The 25,565-nt window shown below is 39.9% G+C and overlaps 1 protein-coding gene across 4 annotated transcripts in view; it reads right to left on the bottom strand.

Moving 5' to 3' along the window:
* Positions 1 to 25,565, bottom strand: part of LOC106611507 (protein diaphanous homolog 2) — a 686,561-nt gene that overhangs the window by 243,323 nt on the left and 417,673 nt on the right. For all 4 annotated transcript variants that reach the window (XM_082955835.1, XM_082955838.1, XM_082955836.1 and 1 more), the window contains one exon: positions 763 to 892. In XM_082955835.1, the coding sequence (XP_082811961.1) occupies positions 763 to 892 (130 nt within the window). The remainder of the gene's footprint in view (positions 1 to 762; positions 893 to 25,565) is intronic.

Genomic DNA, 25,565 nt, shown 5'->3' with positions numbered 1-25,565 from the left:
TGGTGAAGAAAAGGCAGCCACAAGGTAAATATCCCAAGGTCACGGCAATGAAACTAGCTTCCAAAACAAGCACTCTGAAAACAAGTCATAACTTTGTGTCATTGTGATAATGCAGAGACAAAGACAATCCCGTTGGCCATTTACAATTTGATTTAACTGGGTTTATACTGTTTAAAGAGTGAGGATACCGATGGGGGAAGAAGGTGAAGAAAATACTTTGATGAAAACACAAGGAAATAACATCATAATTGTAATCAACATCTTTCTTAATTGAAATGGAGCCAAGGAACACAGAGCTATAATATTTGGGCCTTGTTGAGGGATTTATATTGGTTACCGACAAAACACAATGCAGAGGGGTCAAAACAAGAAGATCAGGAAATGAAACATGGCAGTAAATTGGTAAAGGTGACTGCTAACACCTAGAATGATTGCAGCTGTGGAGTAAATTGCATTTTGTCTGAAATATGTTTGCTTTCCTGTGAGATGGTACAATTTCAAGAGGCATAAATTGCCGGGTGGGATATATCTTGTTTGTTGAAACTATAGCTTACTGTCTTGCCAGGTCCAATTAGAGCATTTTGCTATTGCAATATGCTAGTAGGACAACACGTATTGATTACTCTCTGACTTTGCAGTATAATGTACTGTACATCTATCTCTCACATAAGGATATAAGCTATTGTCTAAGGTTGTCTGCGTAGTATTATGGTTCAACCAGTGATGCAGTGTCCATTATTTAAAGAGGACGGACTTGCTTACCTTTGCTAGCACTCTCCACGTGTTCCAGCTCTTCAGGGAACCTCAGGATCTCCGGGTACTTCTCTTCACACTTTTCGGCCAGGAAGTGAAGCAGGGTTGTGTTTTGGTCGGATGACTTAGTGTCTCGAAGCTGAGAGAGAAGTGAAGTCATTGGTGAGTCACAGCATTAGTTGTTCTTATAATATATGCATATAGCAAAAGCTTTTATCCCAACGTGACTGACAACAGTGAGTGCATACATTGTAGTACATTTGACCTCCAACTCACGACCCTGGCGTTGCTATCGCCATGCTCTTACCAACTGAGCCACACAGGACCATAGAATGTTCTTAGAACGTTAGAGATGTAGAATCTTAATTTCAGCCAGTTTGCTACAGCAGGAAAGTAATCCTGCAGCAACAGGAAATGTGAATTATTATGTGCATTTCAGTTAATGTAAATTCTTCTAGGGGTTGATAAATCAAGTCTGACATTTCAAAGTAGAAATTACAAACTTCAGAAGCCTTTTTAAACCTCAAATACACGACAACTTGTACATGTTTTCCTTCAACAAGGTGATCAAAATAAGAACCCACATGTGTAGAAAAGGCCACGACAACAAAGCATCTGCATGAAACAACCAACATAAACATACAGAGAGTTGTCGGGGCAGGAGGGCATGTATGTATGCATGCTTTCAGCTCGCTTTATTTCAGTCTTTCAGGAACCACCTTTGGCCTACTTTGCTTTTACCATATGACAGAGGCATATAAAGAGGGCCTATATAGTACAGTTTGTTAGTGAAGGTCACATACATTTCTAGAGATAAGATGGGCTGAGAGGCATTCTGAGAACTATGCATCTGCAAGAGTGCACAAGGGCAGATATGCCAATGCATTAAGTAGACTTGAATACAAACACATATGATTAATAAACACAGTAAAACACACCATATCAAACAGCACATCTGAATAAAAAAATATGAAAGGTTGGAGAAAGAAATAGAATGTGCTAGACTAGATTAATACAATTGGAGAGAAAAAGGCCAGTACAGCGACTGCCAGGAGGATATTCTCCATTGTGGACAACTGCACAAGCCTTTCAGAGATTCTGCATGACCTTTCAATGATAGGTTTGTGCTGGAGAGCAGGGGCAAGACAAATCCCTTTCCTCCCCTCTTCCTCTCTTAAAACCCTGTCCAATTTAAGAGCAATTGACTCATTGATGCATTCATCCCTATATGCATTTTCTCGCTTGGTTTTATTTGTCACATAGGCTTTATTTCAGTGCCATCAATAGGTATTCACACCCCTTGAATTGTTCCACATTCTGTTGTGTTACAGCCTGCATTTTAAATGGTTTCAATTTCGATTTTGTATCACTGGCCTACTACACACAATACCCCATTATGTCAAAGTGCAATTATGTTTTAAGACATTTCTACAAATTAAGAAAAATCAATTAGTTGCAATGTCTTGAGTCAATAAGTATTCAACCCCTTTGTTATGGCAAAATATGTTCACAATACTAACCTAATTTACATAGTTAAAAGAAGGAAGCCCGTTGAGAATAAAAATACTCCAAAACATGCATCCTGTTTGCAACATAGCACTAAAGAAGAAGATGGTGTCGACGTACATGGCAACTCTGCTTCTAGCTCCTAAGCAACTTTTCAGTATTTTGTTACTTTTGGGTGTTATTTCTTACATTATCACCCTAGAACAGTTTTCTTCTTGTGTTATTACATACAGCCGGAAATATCGTGGACTTCAGGAAACAGCAGAGGGAGCACCCCCCTATCCACATCAACGGGACATTAGTGGAGAAGGTGGAAAGTTTTAAGTTCCTCGGCGTACACATCACGGACAAACTGAAATGGTCCACCCACACAGACATCGTGGTGAAGAAGGCGCAACAGCGTCCTAATATTTATATACAGTACCAGTCAAAAGTTTGGACACATCTACTTATTCAAGTGTTTTTGTTTATTTTTAACAATTTCCTACATTGTAGAATAATAGTGAACACATGAAAACTATGAAATAACACATGGAATCATGTAGTAATCAAAAAATAATCTCACACATAGCATATATTTTGATTTATTTAACACTTTTTTGGTTACTACATGATTCCATATGTGTTATTTCATAACTGTGATGTCTTCACTATTATTATATAATGTAGAAAATAATACAAATAAAGAAAACCCCTGGAATGAGTAGGTGTGTTCAAGCCTTTAACTTAATTTCATTATTTTACTTTTAGATATGTGTTTGTATTGTTGTGAATTGTTAGATACTACTGCACTGTAGGAGCTAGGAACACGAGCATTTCGCTACACCCGCACAACCATCTGCTAAATATGTGTATGTGACCAATAAAATTGGATTTGAAAGTAATACTGCAAAGATGTGGCAAAGCAATTAACTTTTTTTTCATGAATACAAAGTGTTATGTTTGTGGAAAATCCAATGCAACACATTACTGAGTACCACTCTCCATATTTTCAAGCATAGTGGTGGCTGCATCATGTATACTTGTAATATTTAGGGACTGGGAAGTTTTTCAGGATAAAAATGAAATGGAATAGAACAAAGGACAACCTAGAGGAAAACCTAGTTCAGTCTGCTTTCCACCAGACAAAGGACAATAACCTAAAACACAAGACCAAATCTACTCTGGAGTTGCTTACCAAGAAGACAGTGAATATTCCGGAGTGGCAGAGTTACAGCTTTGACTAAAATCTGCTTGAACATCTATGGCAAGACTGAAAAATGGTTGTCTAGCAATGTTCAACAACCAATTTGACAGACATTAAATAATTTAAAAAATGATTTGCAAATGTTGTACAATCAAGGCAGGCAAATCTCTTAGGAAGACTCACAGCTGTAATTGCTGCCAGAGGTGATTTGAAAATTTATTGACTCAGGGGTGTGAATACTTAAGTAAATTATATATTTTTGTATGTCATTTTCAATACATTTGCAAAAATGTCTAAAAACATGTTTTCACTTTGACATTATATTATGTGTATATGGGAGAGAAAAAAAATATGATTTAATACATTTTTTATTCAGGCTGTAACACAACAAAATGTGGAATAAGTCAAGGGGTATTAATACTTTCTGAAGTGTGGGTCGGCACTTCAAAATAAAGAATGTCACTCATGACAGGCTAGGTCAGACGCACTGCGCTGCTGTTAACATAGAATTCAGTTCCTTTGGCCATTCACAAATATAATGGTAGAGAAATTGGTGAAAAAAGCTATTACTATGTAACTACCTACAAACACAGTGTTGGTTCTACAGTTATTTTTGTGTAGTTACATTAGGGTAACAAAAGTACATTGTTTAAGGTAAATTACTTATGGTTTGTAAAGTGTTACCGAATCTTACAACTACTGGATCATACCACAGTATTTACCCATGAATATACTATAATGTATGTGTATTGTAAATATAAATATTTCAGCAGGACTGGGGAGGAGGGGTTGGGGAGTTACCCATTGAGCAAGATCTGTCAGGCTGCATCTGAGCAGCATTGAATCATACATCCACATATCAGTGCAGCACTGCAAGGTGTGTGTTTTAACAACCCCGAAAACTTTAAAAAAAAATTCTGCTGGAAAACAGGTTATATATTTTACCCTTTTTACTTATTTACTTAAGGTAATTCAAAGGCAAGTCTTACTTTAATTACAGCTGTTCATTACATTGAACCCATATGTCAACCACTCCTAAAAATACATAGTTGCTCCACAACGTTTCCCAGCACGAAGGTGTCAAAAATGCAAAAAGTGCAATCGTAGATAACCCTTTCACGAATCTCGGGCACAAAACTTTGAAAATTAATTGAAAATAGATCATGTTGTGGTATAGCACAACAGGAAACATCTATTCAGCTCTAAATGTGTAACACCCCAGAGGTAGTCGAGCAGACTGCATAACTCCCTAACTCCTTTTTTCCCCGCATCCCTCCCTCCCTCATGGAGATAGGAGGGAGAAAGTAGGGTCTGGAGGGCTGCTTTAGGTAGGGCACCGGGGCTGGCTTACCCCCCTCGCCCTCGACGGCTCAAACAGATCGTTTTCTGTCAAGACTTGACTTCAGGATCGCTGGTTTGAGGGGGGAGAAGAGAGAGGGATATATCCTTTTTTTTAAACATAATATAAAAAAAAGATGGTTTCCATATCCCCAAGGTCAGCTCAGAAAGGTACAGCACATTCAAACCACCAGTGCAGCGGCAACTGCAGCAGCTGTGATACAGTATTAACCTTCTTACGAAGAGCCATATCAAACTCTCAAGATTCTGGCAGACCTCCCTGGGAACAAATGTTTTATGATTGAGATTGTATTGCTACAAAAGGGTTACATTATATTGATGTGTGGGGTAGCCAGTGGATGACTAAGACAACAGGAAACCATGTGATCATATGAGAGAGTAAATCCATTCCCATTCCAATTTATGTTTTCTCTTCTGCGTTGTCTTAAAATGTATCAAGTTTTGGAAATTTGAGTCAGAAAAGGATGTTCATATGGTAGGGAAGATATACAAAACCTTGCAGAGAGCATATCCAACTGACAATCTCTTAGAAAACAAAATAAACAATAGGAATACAAATTTAAAAAGAAGTGATGTTGGCACAAGATGGAGGGAAAGTTGGAGCATACAGTTGAAGTCGTAAGTTTACATACACCTAAGCCAAATACGTTTAAACTCAGTTTTTCACAATTCCTGACATTTCATCCAAGTAAAAATTCCCTGTCTTAGGTCAGTTAGGATCACACTTTATTTTAAGAATGTGAAATGTCAGAATAATAGTAGAGAAAATGATTTATTTCAGCTTTTATTTCTTTCATCACATTTCCAGTGGGTCAGAAGTTTAAATACACTCAATTAGTATTTGGTAGTTTGTACAGATGAAGGTGGTATTCAGGCATTTGGAAATTGCTCCCAAGGATGAACCAGACTTGTGGAGGTCTACAATTGTTTTTCTGAGGTCTTGGCTGATTTCCTTTGACTTTCCCATGATGTCAAGCAAAGATGCACTTTGTTTGAAGGTAGGCCTTGAAATACATCCACAGGTACACCCAATTGACTCAAATTATGTCAATTAGCCTATCAGAAGCTTCTAAAACCATGACATCATTTTTGGAAATGTTCCAAGCTTTTTAAAGGCACAGTCAACTTAGTGTATGTAAACTTCTGACCCACTGGAATTGTGATACAGTGAATTATAAGTGAAATAATATGTCTGTAAACAATTTTTGGAAAAATTACTTGTGTCATGCACAAAGTAGATGTCCTAACCGACTTGCCAAAACTATAGTTTGTGAACAAGAAATGTGTGGAGTGGTTGAAAAACGAGTTTTAATGACTCCAACCTAAGTGTATGGAAACTTCCGACTTCAACTGTATACTGTTCTATCCTACATAATCTACAGATATACTAAATAGTATGTCCACATACTGTCCATAATCTCTATACATCCCATCACATCTATATACAGTATCAGTCAATAGTTGACACACCTACTCATTCAAGGGATTTTCTTTGATTTTACAATTTTCTTCATTGTAGAATAATAGGGAAGACATCAAAACTATGAAACATTTATTTTAGATTTTATATTCTTCAAAGTAGCCACCCTTTGCCTTGATGACAGCACTTTAGTTGTTTTTTTTTACGTTGAAGGACAGGTTATTTTCCTGGCACCACTCCACCAAGGCCCTCACCTCCTCCCTGTAGGCTGTCTCATCATTGTTGTGTCGTCTGCAAACTTGATGATTCAGTTGGATGTGTGCATGGCCATGCAGTCATGGGTGAACAGGGAGTACAGGAGGAGGCTGAGCAAGCACCCATTTGGGGGCCCCTGTGTTGAGGATCAGTGTAGTGGAGGTGTTGTTTCCTACCTTCACCAACTGGGGGTGGCCCTTCAGGAAGTCCAGGATGCAGTTGCACAGGGTGGGGTTCAGACCCAGGGTCCTGAGCTTAACGATGAGCTTGGAGGGTACTATGTTGTTGAAGGCTGAGCTATAGTCAATGAACATCATTCTAACAAAGGTATTCCTCTTGTCCAGATGGGATAGGGCAGTGTGCAGTGCGATGGCAATTGCATCGTCTGTGGATCTATTGGACGGTATACAAATTGAAGTGGGTCTAGGGTGTCAGGTAAGGTGGAGGTGATATTATCCTACACTAGCCTCTCAAAGCACTTCATGAAGATAGAAGTAAGTGCTACGGGGCAATAGTCATTTAGTTCAGTTACCATTGATTTCTTGGGTACTGGAACAATGGTGGACAGCAGACTGGGATAGGGAGAGATTGAATATGTCCATAAACACTCCAGCCAGCTGGTCACAGAAGATGTCTGTGTCAGCAACGTGGCTGGTTTTCCCTTTGTAGTCTGTGATTGTCTGTAGACCCTGCTACATATATCTCGTGTCTGAGCCGTTGAATTCTGACTCCATTTTGTCTCTGCACTGACATTTTGCCTGTTTGATTCCCTTATGGGGGGCATACCTGCACATTTTGTATTCCACCATATTCCCAGTCACCTTGCCGTGGTTAAAAGTGGTGGTTCACACTTTCAGTTTTGCACGAATGGTACCATCTCTTTCCACAGTTTTTGGTTTGGGTAGGTTTTTATAGTCACAGTGGGAACAACATCCCCTATACACTTCCGGATGAACTCAGTCACCATATCAGTTTATACATCAATGTTATTCTTAGAGGCAACCCGGAAGATATCCCAGTCTGTATGGATGGGGACAATATATCTGGAGAGAGCCATGATTCTGTGAAAAAGAGTGTGTTACAGTCCCTGATGTCTGTATGGAAGGAGATCCTCGCCCTGAGCTTGTCTACTTTATTGTCCAGGGGCGGATGGTGTGCACTCCACCTGAGTCAGACTAGAAGTCCACTCCGAATACATTTTTTTCCGCCGGCAGCGTCTTGGAGCAGCCTCTGAGATAAGTTAAATTGCCCTGGGGGGTACGAACAAAGAATTCAATTCAGGAAAGTCGTCAGAATTTCTGGTCAGAATGCTGGTGAGTTACTGCCACTGTGATATCCAAAAGTTATTTCTGGCTATATGTAATAACACAAAAAAATCATTCTAGGCTAATAATGTAAGAAAAAAATGAATAAAAAAAATATATATATTAAAAAAAAACATCAGTCTTAATGTCAACAGTGAAGAGGCGATTCCAGGATGCTGGCATTCTAGAAAGACTTCCTCTATCCAGTGTCTGTGTTATTTTGCCCATCTTAATCTTTTCTTATTATTGGCCAGTCTGAGATATGGCTTTTTCTTTGCAACTCTGCCAGAAGGCAAGCATCCCGGAGTCGCCTCTTCACTGTTGACGTTGAGACTGGTGTTTTGTGGGTACTATGTAATGAAGCTGCCAGTTGAGGACTTGTGAGGTGTATTTTTCTCAAACAAGACACTCTAATGTACTTGTCCTCTTGCTCAGTTGTGCACCGGGGCCTCCCACTCCTCTTTCTATTCTGGTTAGAGCCAGTTTGTGCTGTTCTGTGAAGGGAGTAGTACACAGCGTTGTACGAGATCTTCAGTTTCTTGGCAATTTCTCACATGGAATAGCCTTCATTTCTCAGAACAAGAATAGACTGACGAATTTCAGAAGAAAGGTTTTTGTTTCTGGCCATTTTGAGCCTGTAATCGAACCCAAAAATGTTGATGCTCCAGATACTCAACTAGTCTAAAGAAGGCCAGTTTTATAGTTTTCAGCTCATTTCACATAATTGCAAAAGGGTTTTCTAATGATCAATTAGCTTTTTAAAATGATAAACTTGGATTAGCTAACACAACGCGCCATTGGAACACAGGAGTGATGGTTGCTGATAATGGGCCTCTGTACGCCTATGCAGATATTCCATAAAAAAATCTGCCGTTTCCAGCTACAATAGTCATTTACAACATTAACAATGTCTACACTGTATTTCTGATAAATTTGCTGTCATTTTAATGGATTTTTTGTTGTTGTTGCTATTCTTTCAAATACAATAACAAAAAAAAAAACATTTCTAAGTGACCCCAAACTTTTGAACAGTAGTGTGTATATATATATATATATATATATATATATATATATATATATATATATATATATATATATATACTGCAAAGTTGCTTAGGAGCTAGAAACAGAGCTGCAATGTCTATCGGCACCGTTTTATATGCAGGGATGGGGGTGGGGGTGTGAGCATGCAGATCTGGGTAGAGGAGATGTAGTCGTTGTTTGTGTGCATATGTAAGTTGTTGTTTGTATGTGTATGTTTGTATTTGGTGTAAAAAATGTAACATTATCAATTGGACTCATCATTGACAATGTACTTTCTTGATTCACAACAAAATGGAATATGGTGCCCATTTTAGGACTAAACAGCAGCATATGTAGAATAGGGCTGTTGGAAGACCAATCAAAGTCATTGGCAACGTTCCCACCCCCTGCCACTGTCAGGGGCAAGATGGCAAAGGGAGTGTGAGCCGAGTCGATTTCACATAATACAATTGACCACGCTCCAGGACATAAACAATTACATGATTACAACAGACCAACCATGTGGTTCAGTTCGCATTCTGACGCATCGGGCCGTGATGAAAGGGCATACACACTGCCACTGATAGTCTAATGGTAATGAGTGTTAATGCAACAGGCCACTATGTTTCTGCTCCGATAGCCATAGAATCACCATCAGCACACCTCCTTTCATCACACATTGGCCTCTAATCGCTGTATAAAGCAGCATGTTAACCCCACCAGCCCCAATTTAACACTTGCTAAGAGTGCAAGATACTTATTATTCAGGCACATCCTGTTAAAGCACACTTTCACTCTTTTCTCCCTGTTAAACCATCCCTCTCTTCTCTTCAGTTCTCTCCACTTATCTTTACTTCTTTTCTCTTTGTTTTCCTCTTTTTCCAGTTTGCTTAGGTTGACAGACAGACGGTCCCCTCGTCTTGGTCCCTACTTTGTGCAGCCACAAATGTTGTCTTAGCTCTAATGATCAATAATTACTTGGAAAAATATGCACGGTAAGGGGAATCATCTATCATGGTGCTCTGCAAACAATGGCCTCATATTAATCGTTGCACATCACAGGCAGATAATTAGCTATTCAAAGTGCTCTGATCAATAAAGTATTTAGTGTGGATGAGACCTTTGTATCCTTTTGAAAGTGAAAGGAGCGTTCCGCAGAATTATAATGCAATTGTTACCCGGGAAAAATGGATTGCGGCGAAAACTCAAACTCGAAAAGCCGGGAGGGGGTGGATTGATGTAATATTTCAATAATTCCCTATATTATGGAAGGCATCAGGAACGCACCAGTACAGACATGAAAACAATGCCAACTACTTGGTGGTGGGGGAATGTAGCATTACTCGAATCCTAATGGTGTTCTCTTTATTTAAACATAATTATGTTCTGCTGCACTCCAATGGGTTCTCTCTCTCTCTCTCTCTCTCTCTCTCTCTCTCTCTCTCTCTCTCTCTCTCTCTCCTCTCTCTCTCTCTCTCTCTCTCTCTCTCTCTCTCTCTCTCTCTCTCTCTCTCTCTCTCTCTCACACACAAAGCAACAATTCAGAAGTAAAGATAGCACACTTTAAAGGCATTCGCTATTTCCATAAAAACGTCAGGTCTGCACTGACGACCTCGGCAGGTTTAGTGCAAGCCTGTCTTCTCTGGTTTCCACAGCTATCACCACCAGAACAACTTATGGCTTTGTATCAGCTAGGTCACAGCTATCACCACCAGAACAACTTGGGGCTTTGTATCAGCTAGGTCACAGCTATCACCACCAGAACAACTTGGGGCTTTGTATCAGCTAGGTCACAGCTATCACCACCAGAACAACTTGGGGCTTTGTATCAGCTAGGTCACAGCTATCACCACCAGAACAACTTAGGGCTTTGCACCAGCTAGGTCACAGCTATCACCACCAGAACAACTTAGGGCTTTGCACCAGCTAGGTCACAGCTATCACACCCACAACAACTTGGGGGTTTGTATCGGCTAGGTCATTGAACAGCAAATAATGTCTTATACGTTTAGTAGACACATTTTCTGAAGTAAATTCAAAATACTATTTTTCCTTAAGAACCCAAACAGTACATTCTGAAAATGAAAGAGCATTGTCAGCAAACACACTTGCCAAGCCTTTAGCTTGAGTTATCATGAACACTCTAGCAGATCTATTGTCTACAGATGAATAGACAAGTCTTGACATTACTCTCAGCAAGAGATATGTAGTTTCATTCAGAATTACAAAGATTAACCCCTTTAGATAACAACATTTCATTACATTATACTGGGTTACATTATATACCGTTCATTATATAACTATGAGAAAATGTAGTGGTGGACAGAAAAGGTAAGACATACAGGTTGACTGACCTTTGTTTCCATTGCATTGGATATAGATCCTTCTGTAGATGCACGAGACAATTATATATGAAAATAACTCATCAAAAATAATGGTTATACTACAATATGTTTTAGGGATTGTCATGGTTTGTCGGTGTCTTGGGTCAGTAATTCACTGTCAAACTCAATAGAAATAATCAACATTACAGGGCTATGCAATTAGGTCCTGGAGGGCCTAAACATTTCTGCTGTTTGTTTTGGTAGTTAATTGCACTCACCTGATGTCCCAGGTCTAAATCTGTTCTTGAAAATAATGAAAACCAGAAGAGTAACTAGCCTCGAGGGACATATTTGAATAGCTTGGACAGCATATTATGTCCATCAAAACCGGCAGGTAGCCTGGCAGATATGAGCATTGGGCCAGTAACCAAAAGGTTGCTGGATCGAATCCCCGAGCTGACAAGGTAAAAAAAAAAAAATTGTTCTACCCCTGAGCAAGGCGGTTAACCCACTGTTCCCCGACCCTCGATGACATGGATGTCGATTAAGGCAGAAGACACATTTCAGTTGAATGCATTCAGTTGTACAACTGACTAGGTATCCCCCTTTCCCCTTATACCCTATATTGTAGCTGTCATCTCAACACACCCACAAACACTGTTTATAGAGGCCTTGCTGTTGCGTATTGCTGCGTATGTATCCCCTACATAATTACAACATATTTCAATGGCAGTTATTATGGCCTGCCTGACTCTCTGGGTTGCTAATGACAATGGGGCTAGTGGTCATAGAAGTGAATGTGAAATGAGCAAGGGAAGGAGAAAAAAAAAAGTGTTGAGCTGGTGGTAATTTCACATCTTATAGGCTAATTCTACATGGATGTAGGTAATACTCCTGATACATTAGTGAAAATCTGTACTTCTACCTATTTCTGTCTCTGGAATGACTGCCACCCCAACTCGATTCTGATTCTCCTCTGGCTTATCCACAGTTGTCCCTCACACAAACAAGATGCCCTGGGTTGGCACAGTGAGTGGTAATTGGCTAAGCAGATGCCTATTGCCCAATGATAAATCATGCGGTCATATTACTGTACCAGAATAGAGCCTGGGCACACAGTGGTTTGTGAGAATGACATACCGTACACACACACACTGGATCATGTTAAAGGAGCAGCATATAGTCCTATATTGAGAAACAGCTGTGTATAAAATGTAGCAAAAACCTGAGATCCCCTGCTAAACCGTGGATGCACCAGTCTTTAGAAAATAAAAGAAAGGAGTATGCTGGCAATGTCTCATGTACAAGAAGTCTGGAAAGAAACACTGTGCCAGCCAAGTGTGTGTGTGTGTGTGTGCGCCAACGTCTCCACTTCAGTGCATAAGAAACTCCAACTCCACGCCATGCTACTGGAACTGCATGCTGGGAGAGCTAATTAGCGCAATCCACCGACAATATCCTCACCATACCGACGCTGCAGCCATGCCAACATAACACACACACACACACACTCTCACATGTGAGCACAAACACTGACACAAACACTCGCACAAACCCACACAAGCATATTCAAACAATTATACACACGCACACACATGTGCACACAAATGTGAGCACAAACATTCAGATGTACACACACAGCAATCACACACACACGGACAAAACCCTTTTTCATTTGATGAGGATCAATCATCTGCTCACATAGATATGATAATCACACTTTAATGTCATGCATTTCACATTTGAATTGGTTTATTGTTATACCCCAAACTGTCATTACCGCATGCAAGCGCACATCTGTGCTCTTCTCATCTGCTACCTCAGATCAGCAGTATGCGGTGAAAAAATACAACTTACTTAACTAGGAACCAGAGAGTAGTACATTTCCTAGAAAATGTTCAAGGTCTGGGCCCAGTGAATTATACAATCTAACAGCACTCTACATAATCAAACATCTGCCTCAACAAATAATACAGTGAATTCACACATATATTGGTTACTGTTGATAGATACGTATGGTTATGCATCTGCTTGTGATTTACTGAAATAACAATGACAGTGCAAGTACAAACTAAAGCACAAACTAGTACCCAAACTGTACTATGCTGGCTCAGATATTTTTTCATATTGTTCTTTCCAGCAACTATGGTAAGTAGGCTAGCCCTGTACAGCTTAGTTTTGCTCAGTAGTGTGAAAAGGGCACAATAATCAACAACTTCTCAGACAGCTAGCAGATTCCAGCTACCATCACATTGCTGTATTGTGAATATCTGCCATCTTGTTGATTTTTCAAAATCTGAGATTAGATGGTTTAATAGTCACATGTACAGGGTTGCAGATGTAATTATAGGGTACAGTGACATTCTTGAGATCTGAGCTCCAACAATGTAGGACAAAGTGAAAAAAAAGAGATAATAATAGAAATTGAAATAATAATAATATATACATATGTGACCCAATTCAGGAAACTAGGCATATGTCACAAGTCACAACTTCACAGGAGACCCATTTGAACGTAATTTCTTTTTTTTTTCATCAAAATACGTTTTTTGGCAGAAATTCCTTCTCGAACATGTGAACTTTCATGAGCCTTAATAACCAACTTTTATACCATCTATAAATACAAATAAAGTTGTTAAATTATGAGCCTAGTTGGTTTAGCCAAAGCAAAAGCCAGGAACCTTCCCGCTAACCATGATTGGCTGAGATAAAGAGTGGGCTGGACATGCCAAGAGATGAGTTTCAGATTGATATTGCGGTGACGCATCTTGTGTCTATAAAATGAGCTGCTCATTATGCATAGATAATACTTTCTACTGCAGTTTTTTGGAAAGATATAATGTTAGCTATGGAGAACTGCAAATATGTTGCTACTGCTCTCAATAACATTGCTGCCCTTAAAATGAATCAGACGATGAGGAAATCCCTGATTTAGGTAAAAACATTTTAATTGAAGAAGACATTGTAGATTAATTTACGTGTATGAACTGTGTGTGTAATGTTAGTGATATTTACCCAAAATGTCATTTTGCATTGCTAGTTATAGCCTAACGTTAGCTAGCTAACTAGCCAACATTGAACCTATTTGGTTAACTTTAGCTAGCTATGACAATCGGTTTGTATTGCTAGTTAAAGCTTGCTGTTAGCTAGCCAGCTGAAGTTTGATGGCTGGCTTGCTAGCTAGCATTGACTTTATTTGGTTAACTTTAGATAGCTATGGCAATCAGTTTGTATTGCTAGTAACTTTACTTTATGGATTGGGATTTTTATAAATTTTTTAGCTAGCTAGCTAATGTTAACATTACTATACATGTCTAAACAAAATACCCCAAGTTAAAGCTTGCTGTTAGCTAGCTAACATTAGCTGAGGTTAGATGGCTGTCTTGCTAGCTAACATTAATTTATGTGTATGAAGTGTGTGTGTTAGCTAGCTAACTAGCTAACATTGAACCTATTTGGTTAACTTTAGCTAGCTATGACAATCAGTTTGTGTTGCTAGTTAAAGCTTGCTGTTAGCTAGCCAGCTGACGATAGATGGCTGGCTAGCTAGCTAACATTACATGTATGAACTGTGTGTAGTGATATTATCTCAGAATGCCATTTTGCATCTATTGTAGAATAATGCAAAAATATTTGTATCTGGAATTTGTCTTTCAGCATCAGTAGAACACGCCTGACTCTCCTCCACCAGTCATACAAGGAGAATGGTCTAATGCCTCCCATCAAAAAGAGAGCTGGTCCAAGCAAGCACGGGTCACACCTGAAGTATGAGGACTTGCAGCGAGTGGTGAACTTCATCAACAACTATGTAGAGGTTAATGCAATAGTATTACCAGGACACAAACACTTTGGTGGAAAGCTGCTGCCATCCCATATGACAAAAGCAGCAGTGTGGCGTCTCTACAAGGAATCGATGACAACACTTGGTATGCAAAGCATAAACACATTTTGATTATTTAATTGACCTCCCACATGATTGACACTACTTTTATTGATCTCACATCAAACAGATGGTTGGACTGGAAGTTGTTATGGTGGTGGTGGCTGGCAACAACACCTGACTCTGTACTTCAGGCCGCTGCCACATATTAAGCAGTACCATCACTTCAGGTGAATATCATTTTCATTGCATTGTATGAGGTTATTCTTCTAATCTAAACTTGGGAGGTGAATTGATGTTGTGCAAGGTTGTAATGTCTTATTTTTTATTTTATTTCCTGTTTTACAGCTTCAATGCTCTGTAGCCTGGTGTTGCTGTCGCCAAGGAGCGTTCGGACTCAGTCGGGACCAGGTTTCAGCCGCTTCGCAACGCTGACATCCTTCCTCCCATAGATGGTCTGCCTGTACAAGCACCACCTGGACTGAACACAGCTTGACAAACATATATTTTTGAGAAGATCAGGGAGTTTTGTGATGAAGAGGCAATGACCATCACATGCCCTGAACCAAAGTCAAGGGCAGGACAGAAACAAGCTCTCCGAATATAGATTCCCTTGTTCATGTGTGGTTTGGACGGACCAGTCATCAGCACTATCTGCAGTGCCTCTATTAAAATGACTCTCAACTAACACACATACATTGCTGCAACTATTTTTTTTTAATCCTGCTGCTCAGCCACTTTACCCCTGATTGTATGCATATAACTACCCCGTCTATCACTGTTGTTATAGATATTGTTTGAGTATTATTTCATTTATATTGACACTATATATTTCTGATATTGCTACTATGCAAGTAACCATTTGGCTGTACCATTTACACTTTAAGAAGAGACCCATCCACTTAGCAATACTTAGCAAAATATTGATATATAAAATGAAAATTGATGTGTGGTCGTAACATGATTTTGTGACATACCACAACAATATCATGTGACCGTATCAAGTGTCCACCACATACAATTGAAGTCAGATGTTTACATACACTTAGGTTGGAGTCATTAAAACTTGTTTTTCATCCACTCCACACATTTCTTGTTAACAAACTATAGTTTTGGCAAGTTGGTTAGGACATTTACTTTGTGCATGACAAGTATTTTTTCTAAGAATTGTTTACAGCTAAAAGCAAATCATGTCTACTCAGTAGCCAGTGACAAAAGCATTTCCAACCCAGTATTACAAATGATTGTGAAATAGACACAAATTGCTTATATAGACAATTGCTTAAGTGGACATTTTGGTGTGCAGTAAACAAGTTTGTATACAGTGCATTTCAATCACAGATAAAGACAGTATGTTACTTAAGACAGAAATGATAGGAGGGAGGTTGGTTGGGGAGGATGGGTGGGTGTATGATGCGAAGTATTGCTACACAAAGGTTGATTGTTTGAATCTCATCGTGGACAACTTTAGCATTATAACTAATTAGCAACTTTGCAAGTAATTACTATGTTTAACTACAGTTGAAGTCAGAAGTTTAAATACACCTAGGTTGGAGTCATTAAAACTTGTTTTTCAACCATTCCACACATTTCTTGTTAACAAACTATAGTGTTGGCAAGTCGGTTAGGACATCTACTTTGTGCATCACACAAGTAACATTTCCAACAATTGTTTACAGACAGATTATTGCACGTATAATTCACTATATCACAATTTCAGCGGGTCAGAAGTTTACATACCGTAATTTCCGGACTATAAGCCGCAACTTTTTTCCCACGCTTTGAACCTCGCGGCTTAAACAATGACGCGGCTAATATATGGATTTTTCCCGCTTTCAAATGTTTTTTTCTCAAAAACACATTCTCAGTTTTTTGGCGGCATGAAGCTTTCATTAGACCAATGAAATTGCTGAACGGGTTAACCCTTTCACATGTACCATCACATGGGGTGTGATCGTTCTACAGTGGTCCCTGAAGCGTACGATCACACCCCGTGATTATAACACTCATTTAGAACGGCCAGTTTCGATTGACGCAACAATCAGCATTTGAGCTGGCCACACTTTTTTCAGAAACTATTTACACAAACACAGTCCTTACAAAGTTATCTCCAGAATGTGAGCAGTTTATTTTTGGATGCAATGTTCAGATATTCACAGAAGTATATATAGCACAACACAATCATCCTAACTGGAAAAATGTAGGCTACATTTGTCCTAGCGCTAACTGAGGAAAGATTGACCCAACACAAGCAGTCATATTTTCTAACTCTCGGCTGACGTAAACTACAATATGAATTAGCTAATATCAATTCCTATGTATAATTAATCACATCACGGGTGAGCTCACCATTGATCGAAATAATTAGGTAAAACACTTTCTAGAAATCGAAAGTTATCCGAGATTAGTTTCAGCATGCGGCCATGCATTTTTTCCTCACAGAAACCGAAGATAATAAGAGAAGACAAGATTAGTTTGGTCTGTTTATAGTATGCATGTTGAAGGGGTGTGTCATCTACCGTCGTTCACATCCCACCATTCATTTCCGGAAGTCCTCAAAAAATGAGTTAACTCTTACTTACCTCATTTTGATATAACATCTTTGGTCAAACAGACGATTACGTGAAACCCAGAATGCATTGTATGTCAACAAACATGGCTCCATACATAGCTGGAATTAGCTTAGCTCATCATAATCAGTACAACCTTCAAAACATTATTTTACACACATACTATGCGCCCATTACAATTTATGCAAATATCGGAACGCATGATTTATCACGGGTAATTGAAAAACGTGAATAAAATACTAAATATATCAATAATACCACACAAAACATTTTCTGATAGTGATACAAATGGCGCGTGCAGGCAGTCAATCACGGTAACCTCTCACTCCCACTCTGAGCCATTCAGTGTTGTTGTTTATGTAACAATCACATTCTGGAATGGAGAGAACGTTCGAACATCACGTGCATAAAAAAAAAAACTCACGCTGGGGCGACCGATAGATATTTGGAACTCAAGCGTGAAAGGGTTTTAACCTGTTGGGGCTACAGGTTAGCAATGAACCCAGAGTCGGGATTGCTAACAAGGCTGGAAATTCAAAACATCAAAAATCTAATAATTTCAATTTCTCAAACAATCAACTATTTTACACAATTTAAAAGATAAACATCTCCTTAATCTAACCACATTGTTCGATTTTCAAAGAGGCTTTACGGCAAAAGCATAAAGTTAGATTATGTTAGGACAGTACATAGCCACAAAAGTACAAACATCCATTTTCAATTCAAGGTCAGGCGTCACCAAAAGCAGAAACCAGCTAGAATTATGCACTAACCTTTGTCAATCTCCATCAGATGACACTCCTAGGACATTATGTTATACAATACATGCATTTTTTGTTCCATCAAGTTCATATTTATATCCAAAAACAGCATTTTACAGTAGCGTGAAATTCAGATTTTTTTCTTCTCTGAAATGCTTCCGGTGAACATAACAAAATTACTATTCGAAAACATTGGTAAATTATAATATTGTCATTCAAAGAATAATATATTATCATCTCGTAATTGCTACCGAATGGCCAGATCTCAAAATAACTTTACTGGGAAATCACATTTTGCAATAAACGGGGTGCTATGCTAAGAACAATAAGCTATGCTATACAGTTAGCATCATCTAATATCGATAATAACATTGTAAATATCCCCTTACCTTTGATTATCTCCATCAGAAGGCACTGCCAGGAATCCCAGGTCCGGAACAAATGTGGTTTCTTTTGACAAAGTTCATAATTGATGTCCAAATAACACCAAGTAGTTAGCGTTCATTATGCTCCCACAAAACGTGGTGGGGGGGGTTGTAAAATCACGCCGAAAAGCTAAAAAAAACCTAGTAAATAATCTATTTACGTTCGTTCAAACATGTCAAACGTTGTTAAGCATTAATCTTTTGGTCCATATGTCTTGATAAACAATTAATGACAAACTCACGCTTCTCAGATTTATGCGCAGGCGCAAAAAATGAAGTGACGACATGTCAACTTCCTTGCATTCTAATTTGCTCTCTGTTTATCATAGACGCTTCAAACAACTTTATAAAGATCGTTGACATCTAGTGGAAGCCGTAGGTGTTGCGAAATGAATCCTTTCTCACTATGGTATCTATAAAACAATGACACTAAATAGTACAGTCACAAAATTCACATTTTTTTTAAATCTATTTTTCACAGGTTTTTGCCTGCAATATGAGTTTTGTTATACTTACAGACACCATTCAAACTGTTTTAGAAAATTCAGAGTGTTTTCTATCCGAATGTGTTAATAATATGCATATCCTAGCTTCTGAGTTGGTGTAGGTGGCAGTTAAAAATGGGCACATATTTTTTTCAAAATTTCTCAATACTGCCCCCGAGCCCCAACAGGTTTTAAGGTCAAATAACTTTTTTGTGGCCGGCGTGGGTCCTGACAGTGTGGAGCATTGTCAAAAAATCCACTATCATCAATGGGTTTCGAAAGGCTGAACTGCTGTGTGTTGAAGAGGGCTCAGCGGGGGATTTGCCTCCGGATGAAAATGAGGAGAGCGACAATGAAAACAATCCAATATCGGATGAAGCAATTCTGAGGCTATTCAACTCCGACACCGAAGGAAGATAGTGACCAATGACTTTCTTGGTAGGCTACTGTTTACTGCAATTTTTTTTATTTTTTGTTACAAGCCGTGTTTCGTTAAAGCCTATTTATTTTTGTTACAAGCCGTGTTTCGTTAAAGCCTATTTATTTTTGTTACAAGCCGTGTTTCGTTAAAGCCTGTGTAAAGTTAATTTGTTTCAATGTACCGGCAGGCACCTGCGGCTTATAGACATGTGTGGCTTATTTATGTTCAAAATAATATATTTTAAAAAATTCAGTGGGTGCGGCTTATATTCAGGTGCGCTCAATAGTCCGGTACACTAAGTTGATTGTGCCTTTAAACAGCTTGGAAAATTCCAGAAAAAGATGTTATGACTTTAGAAGCTTCTGATAGGCTAATTGACATCATTTGAGTCAACTGGAGGTATACCTGTGGATGTATTTCAAGGCCTACCTTCAAACGCAGTGCCTCTTTGCTTGACATGATGGGAAAATCAAAAGAAATCAGCCCAAGAACTCAGAAAAATAATTGACCAGACCTCCACAAGTCTGGTTCATCCTTGGGAGCAATTTCCAAATGCCTGAAGGTACCACGTTCATCTGTACAAACAATAGTACGCAAGTATAAACACCATAGGACCACGCAGCCATCATACCGCCCAGGAAGGAGACACGTTCTCTCTCCTGGAGATGAACGTAGTTTGGTGCGAAAAGTGCAAATCAATCCCGGAACAACAGCAAAGGACCTTGTGAAGATGCTGGAGGAAAAAGGTACAAAAGTATCTATATCCACATTAAAACGAGTCCTATATCGATATAACCTGAAAGGCGGCTCAGCAAGGAGAAGCCACTGCTCCAAAACCGCCATAAAAAAGCCAGACTATGGTTTGCAACAAAGATCGTACTTCTTGGAGAAATGTCCTCTAGTCTGAAGAAACAAAAATATAACTGTTTGGTCATAATGACCATCGTTATGTTTGGAGGAAAAAGGGGGATGCTTGCAAGCCGAAGAACACCATCCCAACCGTGAAACACGGGGGTGGCAGCATCATGTTGTGGGGGTGCTTTGCTGCACTTCACACTTTGACTGGTGCACTTCACAAAATCAATGGCATCATGAGGGAGGACAATTATGTGGATATATTGAAGCAACATCTCAAGACATCAGTCAGGAAGTTAAAGCTTGGTCGCAAATGGGTCTTCCAAATGGACAATGACCCCAAGCCTACTTCCAAAGACTGTGGAAAAATGGCTTAAGGACAACAAAGTCAAGGTATTGCAGTGGCTATCACACAGCCCTACAAAATGTGTGGCCAGAACTGAAAAATCGTGTGCGAGGAGGCCTACAAACCTGACTCAGTTACACCTACTATGTCAGGAGGAATGGGCCAAATTTCACCCAACTTATTGTGGGAAGCTTGTGGAACGCTTTCTGAAACGTTTGACCCAAGTTAAACAATTAAAGGCAACAGTACCAAATACTAAATGCCCTTATTGTAGTCTACTACCACTTTTAGTCTTAATCTTTACTACACTGTTTAGCACATGTGAATCATTAAAGAGATGGGTGGGCTGGCTTAAGAGGGTTTGAACAACGCTGAATGGGTGTAGACAAAGAGCTCTCCAGTAGATACCGAAACATTCAAAGGCACTTTTCTCAAAGTTTATCAACTTTCAAAGCAAAATTACTTTCCCATTGTTCCTCAAAAATGCAGTATATGATATACCATTTTGTAGCTCTGAGTCTACTTTTTACCAATGTAAAAAAAAAAAAAATACCGATTTGAGCCGGTCAGTCACATATTAACAAATAATAAATGTCCATTGGGGTGGGGGAAGGATAAATGTAAATTGTTCCTATGCTGCCCATGTCTGAGTTAGGAAAACGGGGAGAACAGGCCATGGCTCGGGTGGCTGGGGTCCCTGATGAACTTCTTGGCCTTCCTGCGACACCTGGTGTTGTTGGTGTCCTGGAGGGGAGGCAGTGTGCACCCAATGGTGCATTCCGCTGAATGTACCACCCTCTGTAGCACATTGTGGTCCGCGGCAGTGGCATTGCCGTACCAGGTTGTGATGCAGCCCGACAGTATGCTCTCGATGGTGCTCCTGTAGAACATTGTGAGGGCCCTCGGGGACAGGCAACATTTCTTCAGAATCCTGAGATTGAAGAGACACTGCCGTGCCTTCTTCACCAAAGTGTCTGTGTGGTTTGACCATTTCAGCTCCTCAGAGATGTGTACCAAGAGGAACTTGAAGTTTTTGACCATCTCCACGACAACCCCGTTGATGAGGATGGTGGCGTGCCCAGCCTGGTTCCTCCTGAAGTCCACAATCAGCTCATTTGTTTTGCTGATGTTGAGGGAGAGGTTATTTCCCTGGCACAACGTCGTCAGAGTGCCTACCTCCTACCTGTAGGTAGTCTCGTCGTTGTTGATGTTCAGGACTACAAATATTGTGCCGTCAGCGAATTTGATGATGGAGTTGGAACTGTGTGAGTGTAAACATGGAGTACAGGAGGGGACTGGGGATGCACCCTTGTGGGGCCCCCGTGTTGAGAATTAGTATTGAGGAAGTATTGTTACCTACCTTCATGACCTGGAGGCAGCCCGTCAGGAAGTTCAGGATCCAGGTGCATAGGGAGGAGTTCCGTCCCAGGGCCGTGAGCTTTGAGGTGAGCTTAGAGGGCACTATGGTATTGAAGGCTGATCTGTAGTCAATTAACAGCATCCTGACATATTCATTCCTTTTGTCCAGGTGGGTGAGGGCAGTATGCAGTGCAATGCACACTGCCCTGTCAGGGCGGTAGGTGAATTGGAGAGTGTTGAATGTGTCGGGAGGGAGGAGGTGATGTGGTCTTTGACTAGCCTCACGAAGCACTTCATGATGACGGAAGTGAGTGCTACTGGTCTGTAGTCATTGAGTTCGGTCACTTTCCCTTTCTTGGGCACTGTTAGCGGCCTGAGCTAGATCAAGATTGAAAATGCCCGAAAACACAACAGCCAGCTGGTCTGCGCATGGTGTGACTAGGGATGTCATCTGGGCCAGCAGCCTTGTGAGGGTTAACACATTTGAAGGACTTACAAACGTCCTCCGTGGAGACGGTAAGTATGTAGTCCTTGTTGTCCTCAGGGGCTCTACTCGGCCGATCAGAGTCGTCATTGTGCTCGAAGGTGGAGAAAACTATGTTTAGCTCGTCCGGTAGGACGATGTTTGTGTCCACAACGTGGCTTGCTTTCTTTTAGTGATCTGTGATCGTTAAAAATCCCTACCACATATGCCTCGTGTCCGACCCGCTGAATTACTCCTCCACTTTGTCCATATACTTGCGTTTGGCCATCTTGATCTATCTGCATAGGTCTTATTTGTACTGTTTAACCATAATATTGTCCTCGGTCACCTTGTCATGTTTATAAGCAGCATCTCTCCTTCAGTTTCCCTACAAGGCTGCCATCAATCCACACTTTTTGATTTGGGTAAGTTTATAGGTTGTGTCTTGTATAACATTGTCTTATAGATGAATCATTGCTTATTTCATTGTGATGATCCAACAAAGCAATTTCAGATAATTACTCTATCGGAATTCATTTTCTGTATCAGTATCTAAACAAATCTCTCAAATACTCACTATAACACATTGGGAATATCCAAATTGTAGAAAGGGGTCAGGGTCTAGGACATACTCTCTTTCCAATTCGACCACCTCATGGTTCCACCCTCCAGATAATCATATAGATCTGGTTCAAATTACTGAGGCACACTTCTTAACAGCTATGTAAGCTCTGTGAGTAATCATATTCTACAATTGACTGATCTAATTTGCCTGATGTTATTCCATTGCGTGTCAAGGCGCCTTTTCAGGAATACCTACGGAACACACAAACAAAAAAAAACATGCATGCACACACAAACACATACAGACCCATGTGCGCACACATGCTAACACTCACTCACACACACACACACACACACACACACACACACACACACACACACACACACACACACACACACACACACACACACACACACACACACACACACACACACACACACCCTTCCGACAACCCAAACCCCTGTTCCACTCTGCAAGCTTCAGGGGGTTCATGCAGGGATGACTTACACAGAGCAGTTACTTTTACATGAGACATTGAGACAATAACTTCACACCATGTGGTGAAATGATACAGTGCCCTGCAAAAGTAATCATCCCCCTTGGCGTTTTTTCCTAATTTGTTGCATTATAACCTGTAATTTAAATTGATTTTTATTTGGATTTCATGTAATGGACATACACAAAATAGTCCAAATTGATGAAGTGAAATAAAAAAAATACTTGTTTTAAAATATATATATATTTTTAAATGGTGCTTGCATATGTATTCACCCCTTTGCTATGAAGCCCCTAAATAAGATCTGGTGCAACCAATTACCTTCTAAGTGTCACATGATCTGTCAAATTATCTCAGTATACCTGTTCTAAAAGGCCACAGAGTCTGTAACACCACTATGCAAGGGGCACAACCAAGCAAGTGGCACCAAGAAGCTCTCCAAGCAGGTCAGGGACAAAGTTGTGGAGAAGTACATATCAGGGTTGGGTTATAAAAAAATATCAGAAACTTTGAACATCCCACAGAGCACCATTAAATCCATTAATAAAAAATGGAAAGAATATGGCAACACAACAAACCTGCGAAGAGAGGGCCGGCCACCAAAACTCACGGACCAGGCAAGGAGGGCATTAAATCAGAGAGGCAACAAAGAGACAAAAGATAACCCAGAAGGAGCTGCAAAGCTCCACAGCGGAGATTGGAGTATCTGTCCATATGACCATTTTAAGCCATACACTCCACAGAGCTGGGCTTGACGGAAGAGTTGCCAGAAGAAAAAAAACAATTTCTTAAAGAAAGAAATAAACAAACACGTTAGGTGTTCACCAAAAGGCATGTTGGAGACTCCCCAAACATATGGAAGAAGGTACTCTGGTCAGATGACACACAAAGTGAGCTTTTTGGCCATCAAGGAAAACACTAGTCATAATGGAAGGAATGATGGATGGCGCTAAATACAGGGAAATTCTTGAGGGAAACCCGTTTCAGTCTTCCAGAGATTTGAGACTGGGACGGAGGTTCACCTTCCAGCAGGACAATGACCCTAAGCATACTACAAAAGCAACACTCAAGTGGTTTAAGAGGAAACATTTAAATGTATTGGAATGGCCTAGTCAAAGCCCAGACCTCAATCCAATTGAGAATCTGTGGTATGACTTAAAGATTGCTGTACACCAGCGTAACCCTGGAGCAGTTTTGCCTTGAAGAATGGACAAAAATCCCAGTGGCTAGATGTGCCAAGCTTACAGAGACATACCCAAAGAGACTTGCTGCTGTAATTGCTGCAGAAGGTGGCTCTACAAAGTATTGACTTTGTAGGGGGTGAATAGTTATGCACGCTCAAGTTTTCCGTCTTATTTTCTTGTTTGTTTCACAATAAAAAATATTTAGCATCTTCAAAGTGGTAGGCATGTTGGGTAAATCAAATGATACAAACCCACAAAAAATCTAGTTTAATTCCAGGTTGTAAGGCAACAAAATAGGAAAAATGCCAAGGGGGGTGAATACTTTCACAGGCCACTGTATGTTAAAACAGAGTAAAGTCTAGAGACACGGCTTAGATGACCATGAAATGTCTGCTGGCAACATGAAGACCTAATGAAGCCAAAGTTCTAAAGTTTATTTTAACTTCCAACTACTTCCAGCTACGCAGGTTCGGGAGAGTAATTTTCAGTAGACTAGTAGACTAGACACCATGGTGAAATTAGTCCTGCAACTGGGAATAGAAGAGGCAGCATCACAATTAGTTAAATTCCTTCCGATTCATGACAATATACTGTATTTATGTGAATTGCACCATACAAACCAGAT

This window comes from Salmo salar, chromosome 09 (assembly GCF_965601325.2).
Source record: "Salmo salar chromosome 09, fSalSal1, whole genome shotgun sequence".
Classification (NCBI taxonomy): domain Eukaryota; kingdom Metazoa; phylum Chordata; class Actinopteri; order Salmoniformes; family Salmonidae; genus Salmo; species Salmo salar.
This window is presented reverse-complemented; position numbering and strand designations above follow the sequence as displayed.